The 16449-nt window shown below is 52.8% G+C and overlaps 1 protein-coding gene across 2 annotated transcripts in view; it reads right to left on the bottom strand.

Moving 5' to 3' along the window:
* The window catches only part of UBASH3A (ubiquitin associated and SH3 domain containing A), a 42171-nt gene extending 25722 nt beyond the window's left edge, over nucleotides 1–16449 (bottom strand). Inside the window, exons 1-6 of one of the 2 annotated variants that reach the window (XM_081088209.1) lie at nucleotides 16231–16449; nucleotides 14222–14275; nucleotides 11542–11728; nucleotides 7841–8039; nucleotides 5046–5215; nucleotides 3835–4043 (exon numbers count right to left, since the gene is read on the bottom strand). In XM_081088209.1, coding sequence (XP_080944335.1) covers nucleotides 3835–4043; nucleotides 5046–5215; nucleotides 7841–8039; nucleotides 11542–11728; nucleotides 14222–14275; nucleotides 16231–16343 — 932 coding nt within the window. In that variant the 5' untranslated portion in view covers nucleotides 16344–16449. The remainder of the gene's footprint in view (nucleotides 1–3834; nucleotides 4044–5045; nucleotides 5216–7840; nucleotides 8040–11541; nucleotides 11729–14221; nucleotides 14276–16230) is intronic. The other variant, XM_081088208.1, reaches the window with a different exon arrangement.

Raw genomic sequence — 16449 nt, 5'->3', positions numbered from 1 at the left:
ATCTGCTACAGGGTCTTCTAGAAACATCCAGGTTGCCAATTGCCTGGTGACAGTGAAACTCTCTGGTCTTGAGCAGGGAGGAGACCTGCTGAAGGACAAGGGCCTCGGGAAGCCCCATGACCCCCGGAACTCAGTCTCCTGGAACCGGCATCTCCTCTCCTGCTGGAATAGTGTATTGGATCAGATGAGGATGGAGTTGGTATTAAGAGGAAGCAAGCACTTCCTTAACTGTGTGACATCATCTAGCCTCTCTACCCCCTGGGTCCGAGGGTGCTCAGCCATCCAGAGGGAGGGAGGGAGGTATTTGATGATCCCTGCAGTCCCTGGTGGCACCACCATCCTGTGATTTTGTGGCGGCCCATGGGATCCATGACCCTGTCTACACCTGCAAAATTGTGCTTGTCCTGAGCAACTGGTCTACCCGCCTGTGGGATGGCTGTGGTCATTGGTAGAAGCCACAGCCTTGCTCCCATTGGGTGTGGGACAGCTTGGAGCCGGGACCTCACAGCATGCACCTGGGGCACAAACCTCAGCCCTGGATCATCTGACTTCTCTCCCTCTGACCCAATTTCCTTATAATCTTTACTTTTAAAATGGAGTAAATTCTACTTTGAATAAGTAATGCATTTATAGCATTCAAATTATAAAAAGTAAGGAATGGTTCTAGAAAGTCTTCCTCCCATTCCTGTTCCATCCTCCCAGCTTCAACCCCCACCCCTCACTGGCACCTCTGTTAGAAGTTTCTAGAGATTCTCCTTTCCAGGGAACTTTGAGACGGAGACTTGCCTAAAATACATATCATGCATGTATATGCATAGCCAAGTATGTCTAACTTCATCCTTTCTCCACAAATGGTATTATACACACTGTTCTGCAACTTACCTAAGATGTTTTTCAACTTACCTAGGATTACATAAAATACTTCCTCATGACCATTTCAAAAAATTGCGACTATTGTATTGTGTGGATGTACCCAGTTTAGCTCACTGGCTTATTTTTAAATTTAGTTATCTCTTCCATAGGCAGTTTAGGTCTTGGTTGAAAGCATACACACACCTTTTCCCAGTTATCCACTCAAATGCCATTTAGGTGCTGCCGTGAAGAGATTTTGCAGATATGATTAAAGTCCTTAATCAGTTCACTTTAAGTTAATCGAAAGGGGGAATGTCCTGACTGGGCTTGACTTATTCAGTTGGAAGGTCTTTAAAAAAGGCTTAGGGCTTCCCTGAGCTCAGAGATTCCAAGTAGCAGCTGTGTCTGCAACTGCTCATCCACCTGCCCATGCATGATATGTATTTATATGCAAGTTTACTGGATTGTCACACCCAGACCACCAGCTTTCGCTCGCCCATGGTTTCCAGGCAGCTGTGGGCTCCTTCCCGTCCTCTTGCCTGCCCTTGCTTGGCCAGTCACAACAATTGCACAAGGAAATTCCCTGTAATAAATCCATATATGTACATGTACATACATGTGTGCAATGTATGTATATGTTATAATACAAATAATACAAGCAATATAACAAAATATAAATTATAATTATAAATAATTAAATATTACCTATAGACTAGTGTGTATATATGTATATATACATACACAAGGTGAGGCAAAAGTAGGTTTACCATAACGAAAATAATACAATAATCAATAAATAATAATCCAAGAATAAACTCTTGTTTTGCATACTCACAACTGTAAACCTACTTCAGCTCCACCTTATATAATATAAAAATTACTGTTAAACCATAATAGAAATATGGATCTTAAAGGTGTTGCTGGTGAAGACTCAGAAGGAGTGAGACACACATTATAGGAAACTGAAGGAAGGGGTGTCCTTATTATGTAGTGGAAAAAAGTTTAGTGAAATTGTCTGTGGAAAGCAGAACTTGTAAGTGAGGAAGCTGGTTATGTGGCTAAGGACACATCCATGCAGTGTGTTAAAGGTGTGAGGAGAGAGAGAAATTGAGGGAAGAATCTATCTATATATATATATATCCTATCTAATAAAGAGGAAATATGCTAATCGACCCTCATGTTGTTGCAATGATGGCAGAGCCCACAGCTAATAAGGAAGGAATATGCTAATTGACTGCCCCACCCTAGAAGATGGCAGCACCCACAGCCACAAGATGGCTGGCAGGGGAGAGCAGTTGTGCGCGATCAGGCCAGCAGGGCAGGGCAGTTAGGGGCAACCAGGCCAACAGGGGAGGGCAGTGGGCGGGGCGGGGGGCAGGCTGGCAGGAGAAGGCAGTTGGGGGTGATCAGGCCGACAGGGGAGCGGTTAGGTGTCGATCAGGCTGGCAGGGGAGTAGTTAGGGGGTGATCAGGTTGGCAGGCAGAAGCAGTTAGGGGCAATCAGGTGAGCGGTTGGGAGCCAGGAGTCCCAGATTGTGAGAGGGATGTCCGACTGCCGGTTTAGGCCTGATCCCACAGTGATCAGGCCTAAACAGGCAGTTGGACATCCCCCAAGGGTTCCAAGATTAGAGAGGGTGCAGCCTGGGCTGAGGGACACCCCCCCCCCCCCAGTGCATGAATTTCATGCACCGGGCTTCTAATATATATATATGTATATACATACATACATATATATATAAAGAGGTAATATGCAAATTAGGCTGGGACGCTGTAATGGGTCATGACCAGACAGGAGGAGGTTGTGCCCATAGGTGAGGCTGGAGTGGAGACAGAGACAGACACAGGGGGGCCTGCCTGAGCTGGCGCAGTGGCTCCGGTGGCCTGGAGCGGACACAGACAGGGGGGTAGGGGGGACCTGGGGTAGAAGTCAGGTGTGGGTCCCGGCCACCTACGGCGCGGGTCTGGCCCAACTCCTGTGGTGGCCTATGGGGTGCCTCCTCCCATGGTGGGAGGTGGGGCGCCTCCTTGTGCGATTTCAATCGTGTGCTGGGCCTCTAGTTGTTAAATAAGAGGAACCAGTACTTGGTGATGGTGAAAATCCTCAGACTCTTCAGGTAATGTTAAAGATGCCAAAATTAAGAAATTCTAGCCCCGCCAGTGTGGCTCAGGGATTGAGTGTAAACCCATGAACCAGGAAGTCACAGTTTGATTTCTGTTCAGGGCACATGCCTGGGTTGCTGGCTTGGTGACAGGTAGGGGGCGTGCGGGGGGCAGCTGATCAATGATTCTCTCTCATCATGGATGTTTCTCTCTCTCTCTCTCTTTCTTACTCTGAAATCAATAAAAACATAAAAAATAAATTCCAGCTGAAGTCACGAGGAGTGACTGACATTAATTATGAAGTAACTACTCTAAGGAAATGAATTCTGTCAACAACCATGTGAGCTTGTGGGAGGACCCCCAGCCTCAGAGAAGCCCCCGCCCCAGCCAAACCTGCCTGCAGCCTTGGGAGCCTCTGAGCTAAGCCATGTCCAGACTCCTGACCCATGGAAACTGTGGGAGAATACATGGATGTGGGTTAGCTGTTAAGGACATGATCACACAGCAACAGGAAACTAACAATGTACCGTAGGGCCCTACCGTTTATCCATTGGGTGGAAGGATAAGTAAAACCTAGCACAGGACCTCTGAGGTAATTTATACCCATAAGAAGGAAGTGGTGTTGTGCAGTCTTTTGGGATTACGGTCTTAGAAGCCATTAGAGTAATCCATGTTTTCTGCACGTTATCAGCAGAAAACCACGAATCAGCCAGGACACTTACCGTATCCCTGCAGGGAGAACGTGGCAGGCACGGAGAAGGCAATTTTTACCAACGATGGGATGGTCGGGAAGCAGGCCAACACTGTCCCCACTGTTTTCAGGGGGACGCTCTCGGGCACGAACTCAGAGACCATTGGGCTGCCGCTAGAGGCGACGCTCACCTGTGCTTCACCCAGGTGTCACACTCGCTGGCTCGCTCCGTGTAGTTCTCCGGCAGGAAGCCCCGGCAGCCGGTCCGCTGCGAGATCCCGATCGCCCAGCCCTCGCTGGCTTCCTCCTGCTGAGTGGGGTCCACGAAGATGTACTCGCCGGGACTTAGTGTCAGCTCGTCCACGTTCTGGGGCTTGTAGTGAAACAGGGCCCGCAGGGTCTGGGAGAGAGGCAAAGGTGGTCACGGCTCCCTCAAGGACGTGTGCTGGGAAGGACGACCGTAGGAGGCTCGCTGCTCTGGCTTTCAGGCTGCCTGGGGGGCTGTGTCCCCAAGACACTCCCCAAGCCTTTGTCTGATGACAGCGCAGAATATAACAAAACACAGCATAGAATCCTTTGGATAGATTTAGAAATGAATGTTGGTGTCTATCATCTGTCTATGCATGTATGCATCTATCTATCTATCATCGATCTATCATCCATCATCTCTCTACGATGTCTGTCATCTCTCTATCTGACCATCTTTTCATCATTCATCTATCATCTATTCATCTACCTACGTACCTACCCACCTACCCATCTATCTTTGTGCTTATATTTTATATGAAAGATCTCAAAGTATAATCAGACTTTTACATCTACCTTCCTTGCTGTGAAGTTTCTTATAGCTTCTCTTACAACATGGAACGTGGTGGATTCATTCATACTTATTTTGTGCGTCTGTAAGGAGCACTGCATGGTTTCCATTTGAACGAATCAACTTAGTGAGAGAAGGTCTTTGCCCAAATCATTATCTAAATAAATTAATAAGCAACACAATATATCGATAAATCTTTGCAATCCTCTATTTTTAATGACCAGAAATGCTTCCATTTATTTTTCCCCCCAAGTTGTGTGTCTGTAACTGATACAGGGCGGGGCAAAAGTAGGTTTACAGTTGTTTGTATGGAAAAATAATACAATAATTAATAAATAATATAAGAATAAACTGTTTTGTGTACTCATAACTGCAAACCTACTTTTGTCCCATCCTGTATATATAAAGAATGCTAGTTACAAATTGCACGAAAAAAGAAATAGTTTTAGAAAAAGAATAGAAGGTTTTCCTTCTACTAAAATACTTCCAGTGGAGGGCTGCTGGGGTCAGTGCTTGGTCGGAGGGGCCGTTCATGCATTGGTTCCTGTGGGAGGACCCTGCCTGCCTGCCCGTCCGGCCACTCACCTGGTAGTGCACAAAGCGCATGTCCCGCGAGTACAGCGCTGCGGTCCACTGGCAGCTGTGGCCCGGGTGCACGGCTCTGGCCAGCTGCTCCAGCGTCCTCTGGTGGTGGGGGTAGAACTTGTGGGCCAGTGTCAGGTGCAGCTGCTTGGTGCAAGGCTTCACGGTGCAGTCTGCAAAACCGGGTACACCCAGGGATGCCCGCCGTCAGCACTGCGCGGCCAGGATGGCTACGCGCCCAGGCTCAGCAGCCCAAGCCTGTGTACGTGGCCTCCCTGCCTCCGCCCTGGAGCACCCTCGGCCGGCTTATGCCATCTCGCAGAGTTCACCTTTAGAGGAGCTGGTTGGGTACCTGCAGATTCTATAAGGAGGTGTAAGAGAGGTGGGAGTAGAGATGTGGATTTTAGGGGGTGTTTGGGGCCTATCAGTTTGTAAGCGAGTTGCCCAAGCAGTTGGTTAACATGGACGAAGTAGACGCTTCCCTCCCTGTCATCAGGGTGTCATCAGCGGCCAGGGCTGGCGGGTTCACTCTCTGGGTCAATGACTGTTCAGCTGCAGAGTCTCAGGAAGAAAACACCTTAGGCCACGTGACTCTGTTAAACAGGACAGTCCCTCCGAGCCTCTGCCCTGCCCTTCCGCTGACTGTGCCCTGCCCCTGCCCCTGAGGGCGTAGGAGGGGCCAGCTCCAGTGTCTCTTGGACACCGCTCACTGGCCCTGGTCCTCCTGGGGTCTCTGCCCTCAGGGCCCAGCCCTCAGGTCCTCACTCAGGGCTGTCGGGCCAGCCAGGGTCTGATTTCAGCGACGACATGAGCACTTTATGTTCTGGGAGGTGGTGACCGACGGACGGACGGACAGACGGAGCAGTTCTGAGTTTGGTGTCAGGTGGCCCTGGCTTTAGACGCGTCTGCCCTACAGGGGACCACCTGTCTCAGCCTCCGTGGCGACAGCAACAGCACGAGGTTAGTGAGGCTGCCTGCTGGGGCTGCTGTGGAAACCAGGCTCTCTGGAATCTCAGTAATTATCAGTTACGGCCTCCCCTCCCCCGGGCAGCACACACCAGCACACAGGCCTGTCTCCCCTGAAAAATGTCTCGGGTGCTGCGAGCACTTCCTGAAGCCCGGACGTGGCAGCCCCGCCCATGATTCACCCGCCTTTAGTGGCAAACGAGACCATGGAGGTGAGAAGCCTGAGGCAGGAGAGTGAGTGGGTGTCGGGGAAATTCCTTCTCTTGGGTGTCTCAGAGGTGGGGGCAGGGCCTCACCACATGAGTCAGTGCGGCCTGAGAAAGACCCACTGCTCTCCGCATCTGGGCTATCAGGGAGTCACCCTGTTTCTGAATGGGCCCTTGTCTTTTCTTCCGTCTGTGCCCTGTGCCCATGGGAACGTTTCATTGGGGTGGAACCCAAGAGACACTGGAGCTGGCCCCTCCTACGCCCTCAGGCTCAGGTGCAGGGCACAGGCAGCAGAAGGGCAGGGCAGAGGCTCCTCGGGGTCCAGTGATGGACATGAGGTCAAGGCCGATCTCTCAGGACCGTGGCTGCTCAGCATGAAACCCGGCCCGTGGGGAGTGAGACAGAGCTGGACTCGAGATCCGGTTCCACCACCCACTGGGTAGGAGACTGTTGGTTCCCTAGGGCTGTTCTCATCAATTGCCACACACTGGGTGGCTTACAACAGAAATGTGTTCCCTCAGAGTTCTGAAGATAGAAGTCTCCAATCCAGGTGTTGGCAGGGCTCACTCCCTCTCGGCCTCTAGGGGAGGGTCCTTCCGGCCTCTCGCAGCTCCTGGGGGCCCCAATCCTCCTTGGCTGTGGCTGCATCACTCAGTCTCCACCTCATCTTCCTGTGGCCTCCTCCTGGGTCTCCTCTCTTCTCACAAGGACACCGACACCAGTGATGGGATTTAGGGCAAATCCTACTCCAGTGTGACCTCATTTTAACAAGTTACGTCTGCAAATACCCTGTTTCCAAATAGGGTCCTTCTCTGTGGTTGTGGGTAGACAGGGATTTTAGGGGACCCTAATCAACCTATGACAGTGACCTTGGGCAGACATACTACCCTTCAGAGCCTCAGAGCCTCCATTTGGGAAATGGGCCAGGAGACCCACTTTTTGGGGAGGTGTGAAGACTGGCATTTGGAGAAAAAGGAATTTTGTTGATTCTCAGAGAATCTTTCCCCAAGAAATCAGGAGAGAGGACTAAGCTCATGCCTAAAAGTTAAAAGAAACCAGCCAGGACTTGTGTTTTACACACAGCACTGACTTGGTGAGGGTCGCCGCTCAAGGTGGGCACAGGGCTGGGAGAGACCCCTGTCCCCCTGGGTGCCCACCAGCCGACAATCCGTGTCTTTACAGAGCCCCACACGTCCACCTGGGACAGTTTCCTCAGCGGCTGGGATATGGCAAGTGTTTAGAAAACCATTTGAAATCGATGCAAACAAGGCTAGTCCCACTTTGAGAAGACACTGCTGGTTCTCAGAATCTGTTTGCGTTCCTGGTGAGGACACCTGCTCCCTAGGGAGGAGCTGGTGAAATCGTTCAGCCTTGGCTTAAGGCCGTATCAGAGAAGTCGCTTGGCAAGGGAGAGGGGGGAAGGGGTATGGCCAGGGCAAGGATGGGTGCACCCCTGATCCAGGCCCAGCCGGCTGTCCGACCATCGCTGTGCTAAGGACCAGCCTGCATGCTTCCTGCGTGGGATCCACCCACGGTGTCCAAGTGGGGAGAGCATAGCCCCCCACTCAGAGGGGCCACTTTCTATCGACCCGGCCCAGTGTGTTCGACTGGCTGGGACTGCCTACCTGCCAAGATAGCTGCTTCCGTGGCGAACGTCATGGCGAATTCCCGGATGATGTCCGCAGGGCTGTCGTTCACGAAGAAGCCGAGGTAGCTGACGGAAGAATGGAGAACCAGAGGGACCGCCGGGGGGAAGGTGCCCAGCACCTTGTCTCCAGCTCTCTTTAGAGCCTCGTACAGACACTCCACCTTCTGGTCTTCACACTGCGGGAAGGGACAGCCATGTGCTCGCTCAGCTCTTGTTACCAGGCCACCATGTCAAACTGAAATAGAGGCCTTTCAGAGTGAGAGGCAACAGCATTGACTGTGATCAAAGACAAGAACAGCTGTGTGGGAAGCACGGATTCAGGCACAAGACAAAGACCAGGGTATATTGATGGGAAAGGGAAGGGGGGCAATTACATCCATAGAAGGAAGGCATTGCTGTTGGTGCAGATAAGCCACTATAGCGACACTAATTCTAAATGATGTTTCTAACTTTCAGCCCAGGAGTCACCATAGCTGCTTTCTGGTTATCCCTGCGGACAGCCCTTTGGGAAACAAGGTTGCTCAGGCCCAGTCGAAGGTTGTTTTGCCTGTTCTAACATTCCGAGCTTTGAGGCATGAGATGTGCAGGGCATTTCTGGGATGGCAGCTCCGGCTCCATTTTAAAGTGGCTCCATTGATTATCATTTTAAAATTTTTAATAGATTTTTATTGTTGACAGTATTACAGATGTCTCCCATTTTCTCCCCTGTACCCCTTTCTGCCCAGCCCCTACTCCCCCACCTCCCCCAGCTGAGGTCTCCACCACCCTGTTGTCTGTGTCCATGGGCTATGCATATCTTATCTAATAAAGAGGGAATATGCAAATTGACCATGCAGTAACGGTCAAGATGGCTGCGTCAACAGCGGAGGCAGGGATTCCATAACACAAGATGGCTGCGCCCACAGTGGAGGCTGAGTTCCCGTAAGGAGCCTTAATGAGTAATCAGCAGGGACTGAGGCTGTGTGCCACCGGGCCAGGGCAGGGGACCTGAGGCTGTGCCTCCCCGCCGGGTTGGGCTTGACAGGGGACCTCAAGGTATGCACCCTGCCCCAGCCTGGGCTGGGGGACCTCAGGCCATGCACCACCCCTTGGCACTGGGCTGGGGGACCTGAGGGTGCACTGGGGGATCTGAGGCTGTGTCCCCCGCTTGGTGCCAGGCCAGGGAACCTGAGGCTGCGCCCCCCCGCCCAGTGGGGCTTGACAGGGGTAGGGCCCGCTGGGTCTGGATCTCGCCCAATGGGGGTGCGGCCGGCTGGGTCTGGGTCTTGCGCAATTTTGAGGTGCCACAGGTGTGTGGGGACTTGACTCTGGGTCCCGCAGTGTGCCCCAGACTCTGACAGAAGGAAGATTTTCATATACATTTTACTAATTTTCTTTCATCTCTGACACTTCTATTATAGAGAAAGGGCAAATAGCAATATTAAAATATTTCCTCTAATTAATCCCCTTTTAATGTGCACAAATTTCGTGCACCAGGCCACTAGTAAGTATATAAGTTCTTTGGTTTCTCTCTCCTGGTCCCCTTACCCCCACATCGAGGTATGTCAGTCTGTTCCATGCCTCCATGCTTCAGGTCTTATTTTGTTGGTCAATTAATTTTGTTCATTAGATTCCACAAATAAGTGAGATCATGTGATATTTGTCTTTCTCAGATTGGCTTGTTTCACTAAGCGTAAGAGTCTCCAGGTCATTTAGTATTTTTAACACCAGTTAAGGTAATTAATAAAAATTATGCCACCGAGCGAGCCTCTTTTCTGTTCACAACACTGAAGCATAATTGATCTGGTTCATGTGTTTGGGGTTAGGGATCTGTGCTATACCTGGTCCTCAGTATCTTAGAGAGTTCAGGTTAAGATTCTTTGTGGAATGGAATATTCCTTCAAGGTTGGAAATCCCTTGCCACTTAACTACAGTCCCTCAGGCCCTGTCATGCTGACTCAGCCTCCGCATCACATCCTGAGCCAGCACCCTTTCCGTCCTGTGGCCCAGGGCTATGCTCCGCATGGCAGCCTCTGGTTCTGGAGGTTCTGTAGACTCCAGGGCAGCCACGGTGCACTGCTCAGAGCCTACAGCGAGGAAGGCAGTACCTGTGCACCTGGGGGCTGACCTGTGACCCAGCCACAGGCCACCCTCCCATAGTGACCGGGTCAGTCATGGCCCCTGGGGGGGTCTCAGCTCTCAGGCTCCCCATCTTTCTGGGAGCAGCAAGTGCAGGTGAGACTCTGGTGTCCCGTCTCCCCCATTCCCATCCACAGGTGTCAGCTCTGCAATATGGGGCGCGGCTACGGTGTTTTGGCCAGGTTCAAACCTCAGACTAATGAAAGGACAGGGTCCTCTCATTGCCACGTGCAAATCCCAGCTGGAGGGCAGGGCCCACCCAGCACAATTATAGCCAATGGCTGTGGTAGTAAGCTTGAACCTATGGTCCAATCACGTGGCCCCACGTGCCTTGTGCTAGAGTTCAGGTGCATGTAGTTGAGTAGGGTTGGAACTCACGCCCCTGCTTTGCCTTGTGGCATCTGCTATAAAATAAAGACACGGCTTGTGGGCGCTGGTGTTGTCTCCTCATCAGGGAGCAGCGTCCCACTGAGACCCAGCTTTCATTCTCTTATCTGTCTTTCCTTAATCCTTTCACCCGCCCCCCCCCTCCCACTCAGTTTACCTTTGGCGGCAACACTGCAAGGCTTGCCCTGCCTATCCTTCCTTCTCCTTTATCCCTCACGGGTGTTTCTCCCACAGAAATCCCCTCCACTTCCAATTCTGGGGGCTGCTTCTTGGAGGACCGTGAACCAACATGGACTCTGCCCCCCAGTTCCCTGCACTCAGTTCTCTCTCAATACTCTCCCTAGTTCCAAATGCCACTCCTCACCCCAAAGCTGCAGGCAGGCCCCCAGCAGTCACCTGGAGAATCTTGCCTGAACTGCCCGGCCTGACTGCTGGGTGGAACCCACAGAGTTTGCTGGCACCAGGGCCGGGCCAGGGTGTGCCCTCTCCAGGTTGTTCTGGGGGGACCACAGAGGAAGTGGTGTCTGTCCCTCCCTCCCTCCCTCCCTCCTTCTCACACCTCTTTCTTCTCTTCTAAGCAGCCCAGGAACCCTATGGAGCTGCCTATTGGACCATTTTCTAAGTCAGGGCTGGTCCCCCGGGCAGGGAACAGTCCTGCATTTGTGACTGGCCAAGCTCACCCATTCCTCGGTTGATCCATCACACATTTCTGAAGCACGTCCTCTGTTTCAGGCACCATGCTAATCTCTGGGGGTACAAAGATGAGGGAAGCCTCCACCTTTACCCGAGGGGTTCTGTCTGGTGAGGGATGCAGAGATGCCCAGACACATTGTCACACAACAGGAAAGTAGTGCCAATTGAGATACAGACAAAAGGAAGGTGGGAGCACAAAGGGCAGCCATCCCTTCTGCCTGGGAAGCGGGGAAAGACTTAGAAAAGGGAGGGGATAAACGAGTTGGGTTCTGCAGGATGACTAGGAGTTGACCAGATAAAGGTGAGGAGGAAAGTCAGGGACATCTCACACAGAGGTCAGCTAACCCTACAGCTGTGGACGCCCCGTAAAAACAAATCATGTGGCTGCCCTCAGTGTTGTCCCATCCCTGCCGAGTCATCACCGAAAATGACTTCAGCTGCCATGGTCATGAGCCTGAGAGGCTGTCGGGGCCGACTCACCGTGAAGAAGTCACAGAGCGTTATGTGAGGGAAGACCTCGTGAGCTCTGTTCTTGGTGCACTGCCGCCTGCTCTCCCTCCAGAACTCCTGGAGCTTCTCCAGCAGGGACCCCGTGGGGCAGAGGAAAAGGGCGTACTCCTGGGGGATGGGGTCATCCAGAGACGGGTCATTGCAGTGACAGCGCAGCCTGCAACAGAGAGCGGCCACTGTCACCGGTGTCCTCACAAACAGTCTCTCCCCCGGGAGGACAGAGTACAGGCCGTGCTGAGCACCCGAGGCCACATCCACCCGTCCTCCAGCCACCTCACCGTCACAGCCCCAAACGTTAGCTTCCCGTGGCCGCAGAGGGGCCCGGAGTTCACTCAGGGTTCAGGCCCAGCTTAGTCTGATCGCCTGGTCAAAGGTCAAGAAGTTGAGAGAAAGGTGACAGTGAAGTAAAACCTGGTCTTCAGATGACCTTTGTGGTCCAGCCATCCCCTCAGTGTTGAAAAATGTTGTGGAAAATACTCTCATTTTAATTTTATCTCACACTTCCCATTCAATGTAAAAATCAAACCCACGAAGAACTAGACAAAATTCAGGTGGCTATGATATTTCCTTTCACCTCAGAAAAAGTTATTTTCGATACCAGGGAAAAGAATATACAAACCAAAACTCAAGTTCATTCTCCTTAATAAGAAAAATGAGAATTAAAACAACCATTTGCTCACCTGTCAAATGAACAAAATGTTTTTCAAAGGATGAAGTTATGCTCAATGGTGTAGAGGTGCAGTGAGCTTTAAGGATGCATTTGTGCCTCCTTTGTATATGGCAACTTGCCGGTAAGTGTCAAGAGCCTTAAAATACCCAGCCCATTTGAACTAATAAGTCTACTTCCAGAAAGTTAGCCAAAGGGAAAAACAAAACTTATGGAAAAAAATACATGTATGGAATACTGAATGTAGGGCTATTTACAATAGAAAAGAAGGACAAACTAGATAAATAATAGTGAATTTACGTATCTGTTTATTAGAAATTGTGGTTTCGAAGAATTTCTAATGACTCAGGGAAGTGCTTGTGAGATGATATTAAGTTTAGAAAGTAGTAGGCAACCACTCAGGGAAAACATTAGTTACATGAAAATACATCTCCCTAATAGTAATAAAAAAACCCATCCCCCTTATCCTGGCTCCTCCCCCTTCACCCTGGCTCCACCCCCTTCATCCTGGCTCCTCCCCCTTCTAGAGGCAACCTCAGTGGTTAATCTGCTTTGTTTTCTTCCGGATACATAAGCAATAAATTCATAGATAGCACTTGTGTGTGTTTTTTATATAAAACATAAGCCATTGTTGAAATTATTCTGCCACTTGCATTTTTTACTCAGCAATGTTTTTCCGACTCCCCCAGGCTAATACATACACTCCTGGTTAAGCGGGAACCTTCTCAGGACTGTGGAACATCCCATCACCTACGCACATATGTGACTTCCCTTCAGCCATCCCATTGGTGGGCATTCAAACAGTTTCTTTTTAACACTGTAATTAAGGGTCTTGTTCCTGCTTTTGTAGCCCCTTTGTATTTCTCCGGAGGATGTCCTTAGACTTGGAACTGTGGTTTTGGGCTGTTACACACACTTTCAATGTTGATAGACACCTCACGCTGCAACCAGGAAAGGAAGAGGCCACCCCTTTCCTCTCCCTCACCAACCCTTCAAGGTCCTGTTGTCTTGAAGGGCAGCTGAATTTGCAGCTCCCTGGTTATGAGTGAGGTTGGGCCCACTCTAGACCGAGCCTGGGGGATCCCACTGTCTCCCAGTTCCTTGGTCGGACTTCTAGTCTCATGGCGGAGGGACCAACCAGGGCCGTCCCAGCGGCGGGCTTGGTTTCCAATTGAAATCTGGCGGCTGACTAGAGCGAGCCTGGCCCAGAGCCTTGGTGCTTCTCTGTCCTGGGGAGGGGCCATGTGCTTTGCCCTTGGCCTAGAGTTCCTGGAGGAGGAAGGGCATTCCCACCAAGGGCATGCTGGACACTCAGAGACCCCCTGCAGTATCTGCTGTCTGCTCCGTGGAGGGCACCCCAGCCTCACGGGACCCGGTCTCTATTGTTTGAGTTCCACTGCGGCTGTTTCGGGGCAGAGTGAGGGGACTTCCCGCCTAGGGCAGATTGGTGGCATCATGGCACATTCAGGCAGGGCCGGGTTCTAGAGAACGGGGTGCCCTTTCCAGATTCCCAGAGCAGACAACCAAGGCCCGTGGGCGGTATGCAGAGTCACATAGCTGGTGGGTGGGAACTGCCTGGAACCGGGGCTCCTCACCCGCCCCCCGACACCTGGCGCCCCTTAAGAGCACCTTGCGGATGCCACAGGGGACATTTACAACCCCTGGAAATCCTCTCCCCATCAGAGGGGCCTGGCGAGTGGCAGCCTCTATTTTATGTCAGCAGAGGGCTCTTCGCGGGGTGTGCAACAAGTCACGTGGCTTGTTTTCTTTCTTGACAACCGATTTTAAGTGAAGAGAGCCTTGTTTCAAGCTCTCTCTCTCTCTTGTTTTCTGTTTTAAACGTGGATTCCTTATTCCCTTCCCTCAGTGCTGGGTGGGTTGGCACAGAAGTGGCCCGGCCCCGCCAGACTGCCCTGAGCACCTCCCTGGCCCACCCTGCGAGTCCTCAAGCCACAGGCCCTCCCGTGTGACAGCCCCACTCACCAGTCTGCGGCCTCCTCCGCCGTCTTTCTCCCAGTGGCTGCCAATGCCTTCAGCCTACAGGAAAGCGGAGGCAAGGGCATTCAGAACCCGCCTTCCAGTGTGTGTGGAAGGGGCGAGAGGCGGGGGCAGCCCTGCCACACAGCGGGCCCTGTCCCTTGCCCCTTGTCCCCCAGGGGCTGGACACTTTCAGCTGGATGCAGCGCAGGCCTCTGTCCCCCCCGGGCCCTCGCTGGCTCTGTGGACATGAGGACCTGCTCGCCGGCCCTGCCCGTTTTCCTCTCAGTCCTGGCATGGGGGCCAAGGGCTCATGCCTGAGGTCCACCCACGCCTGCAGTCTGTCTCCCCCGCCCCCCGTGTACCCTGCACCGGGGCCAGGTGGACACACTCCTGGTCCTCCGGGCGGCCGGAAGGGTCACAGCCCTGGCTTGCACACGTGTCTCCCCGCCAAATGCAGCCCCGCGCCCACACACCCATGCTCTTCCCGGCTCGGCTCAAACGTCGCCCTCCAAAGCCCGCTCCAAACCGCCTCCGGGTGGGCGTGCAGCCCCTGTGTCCCGGCCACGCACACGGTCACCTTGCTTATCGGCTCAGTGAGCTCATGTCCGCTATCCTCCCCTGCCAGCCTGCGGTCCCTGCGGCCTGACTGTGTCTTCTCACCGCTGTAACCAGGAGGCACAGTCACTGAGCTCCATGTAACTGAACCGGAGCAAACTGAAGAGCATGGGATCCGGCTAAAGGCAGTGGTTCAGGGACTCAGCCCGAGGTGGCTGAGGGTGATGCGGGGATCGGGGGGGGGGGGGGGGGGGCGGGCGGCTCAGTGATGCTAGGTGGCCAGTACCGGGGGGATGCGCCTGCCGGAGCGGTTCCACCAGAGAGGCCTCGGCTCAGAGACTTCCTGGGGCGCTTCAGACTAATGAGGGGTTTGAAACAGGTCTCCTACCCCCAACATGCGGCCGATGTTTAAGTTGGAAGGAATTTTGAGTGTGTGTCCCGGCTACAGTGCGAGCAGTGTGACAGAGGGCGGCTTTCTCGGTGCTTTAGAGAGTGGGGTCTGGGTCCTGCCCGAGGTAGGAAGTCACCTGCTCTCTGCCCCAGTGTCCCCCTCTGCCCCCCCAATGTCAGGTGCTGGGGATGGGGGCGCACACGGCAGGCACCCTGCTCACACTGCCTTCTGCTCCATCTCACAGGCCCCGGGTTATTGTGAACATAGCGTGAGGACAAAGTGTAGCTTCTACATTATTCCATCCGATTTGGTTGGGATTTCGTTACAATGTTCAAGGGAAGTTTGCCCCCTCCCAAATCCAGGGGTAGCTAAGGGGCCTTCTGGTGTATTTTCCATGTGGATAACCTTGGAAAGGACCGGCTCTAGGAAATCGGTTTTCTGTGGCCCCTGTAACCCAGGGTCAGTAGCACAGCTCATCGCTTTGGGGATTTCTTCCCTCGCCGAGAGGGGTGACTCCTACGGTTCAAGTTTTCTACGTGTGGGCTTTTGCCTTGGACACGCAGGATGGTGCTCACCCAGTCGATTCTTAACCATTTTGTTTCATTTTCGGGCCCTGGAGTTTTTTCCTAAGGACGGATGGTTTCCTGCACCATTTAGAAACATCCTCACCTCACAGGTCCCAGAATTAGAGACCGACGGGGTGGTGGGGCCTTTCAGATTAGAGTTTGAAAAGTCCTCTCTGAGGCACTGAGCTGCCCACAAAGGGTACAATAGGCCCCAAGCTCCTCCACACCCTGAGAAATGGGGCACCATGGTGACACGTGGTTTCCAATGGTCACAAATTCAGGCCCCCCCCCCCCCCCCCCGCAAACCGGCCAGCAGAGTTGGTCCTGATCCTATCATTTAAAGACAGCGGCAAAGGGCCTAATTTAGCAGCAGCACCTCGCCTTGCGAGGCGCCCCTTCGACAGGAAATAGGTGCTCGGAGCGGCCTGCAGGTTTGTGGCCGGGACCTCAGAAGGGTCAGGCGGGGTGCCAGGGGCAGGTGCCCAGTGGCGAGTACTCACGCGGTGTGTGCTGGGAAGCCCAGGCTCAGGAGGGGGTCCAGGAGGGAGGCGGCGCTGCGGGCCTTGAGCTTGCTGTTGACCTTGGCGTAGACCTGGGTCTCCCCGGCTGCCATCTCTTCCTGCCTCCGACTGAAATGAGCAGATAAAGCCAGAGAGGGAGCGGCAGGAGAGGCTGAGGCTGTGAAGAAAAACCTCAAGCCTTTTTTGATCTCTCTGACA

This window comes from Myotis nattereri (genome assembly GCF_964212035.1).
Source record: "Myotis nattereri genome assembly, chromosome: 3".
NCBI lineage: Eukaryota > Metazoa > Chordata > Mammalia > Chiroptera > Vespertilionidae > Myotis > Myotis nattereri.
This window is presented reverse-complemented; position numbering and strand designations above follow the sequence as displayed.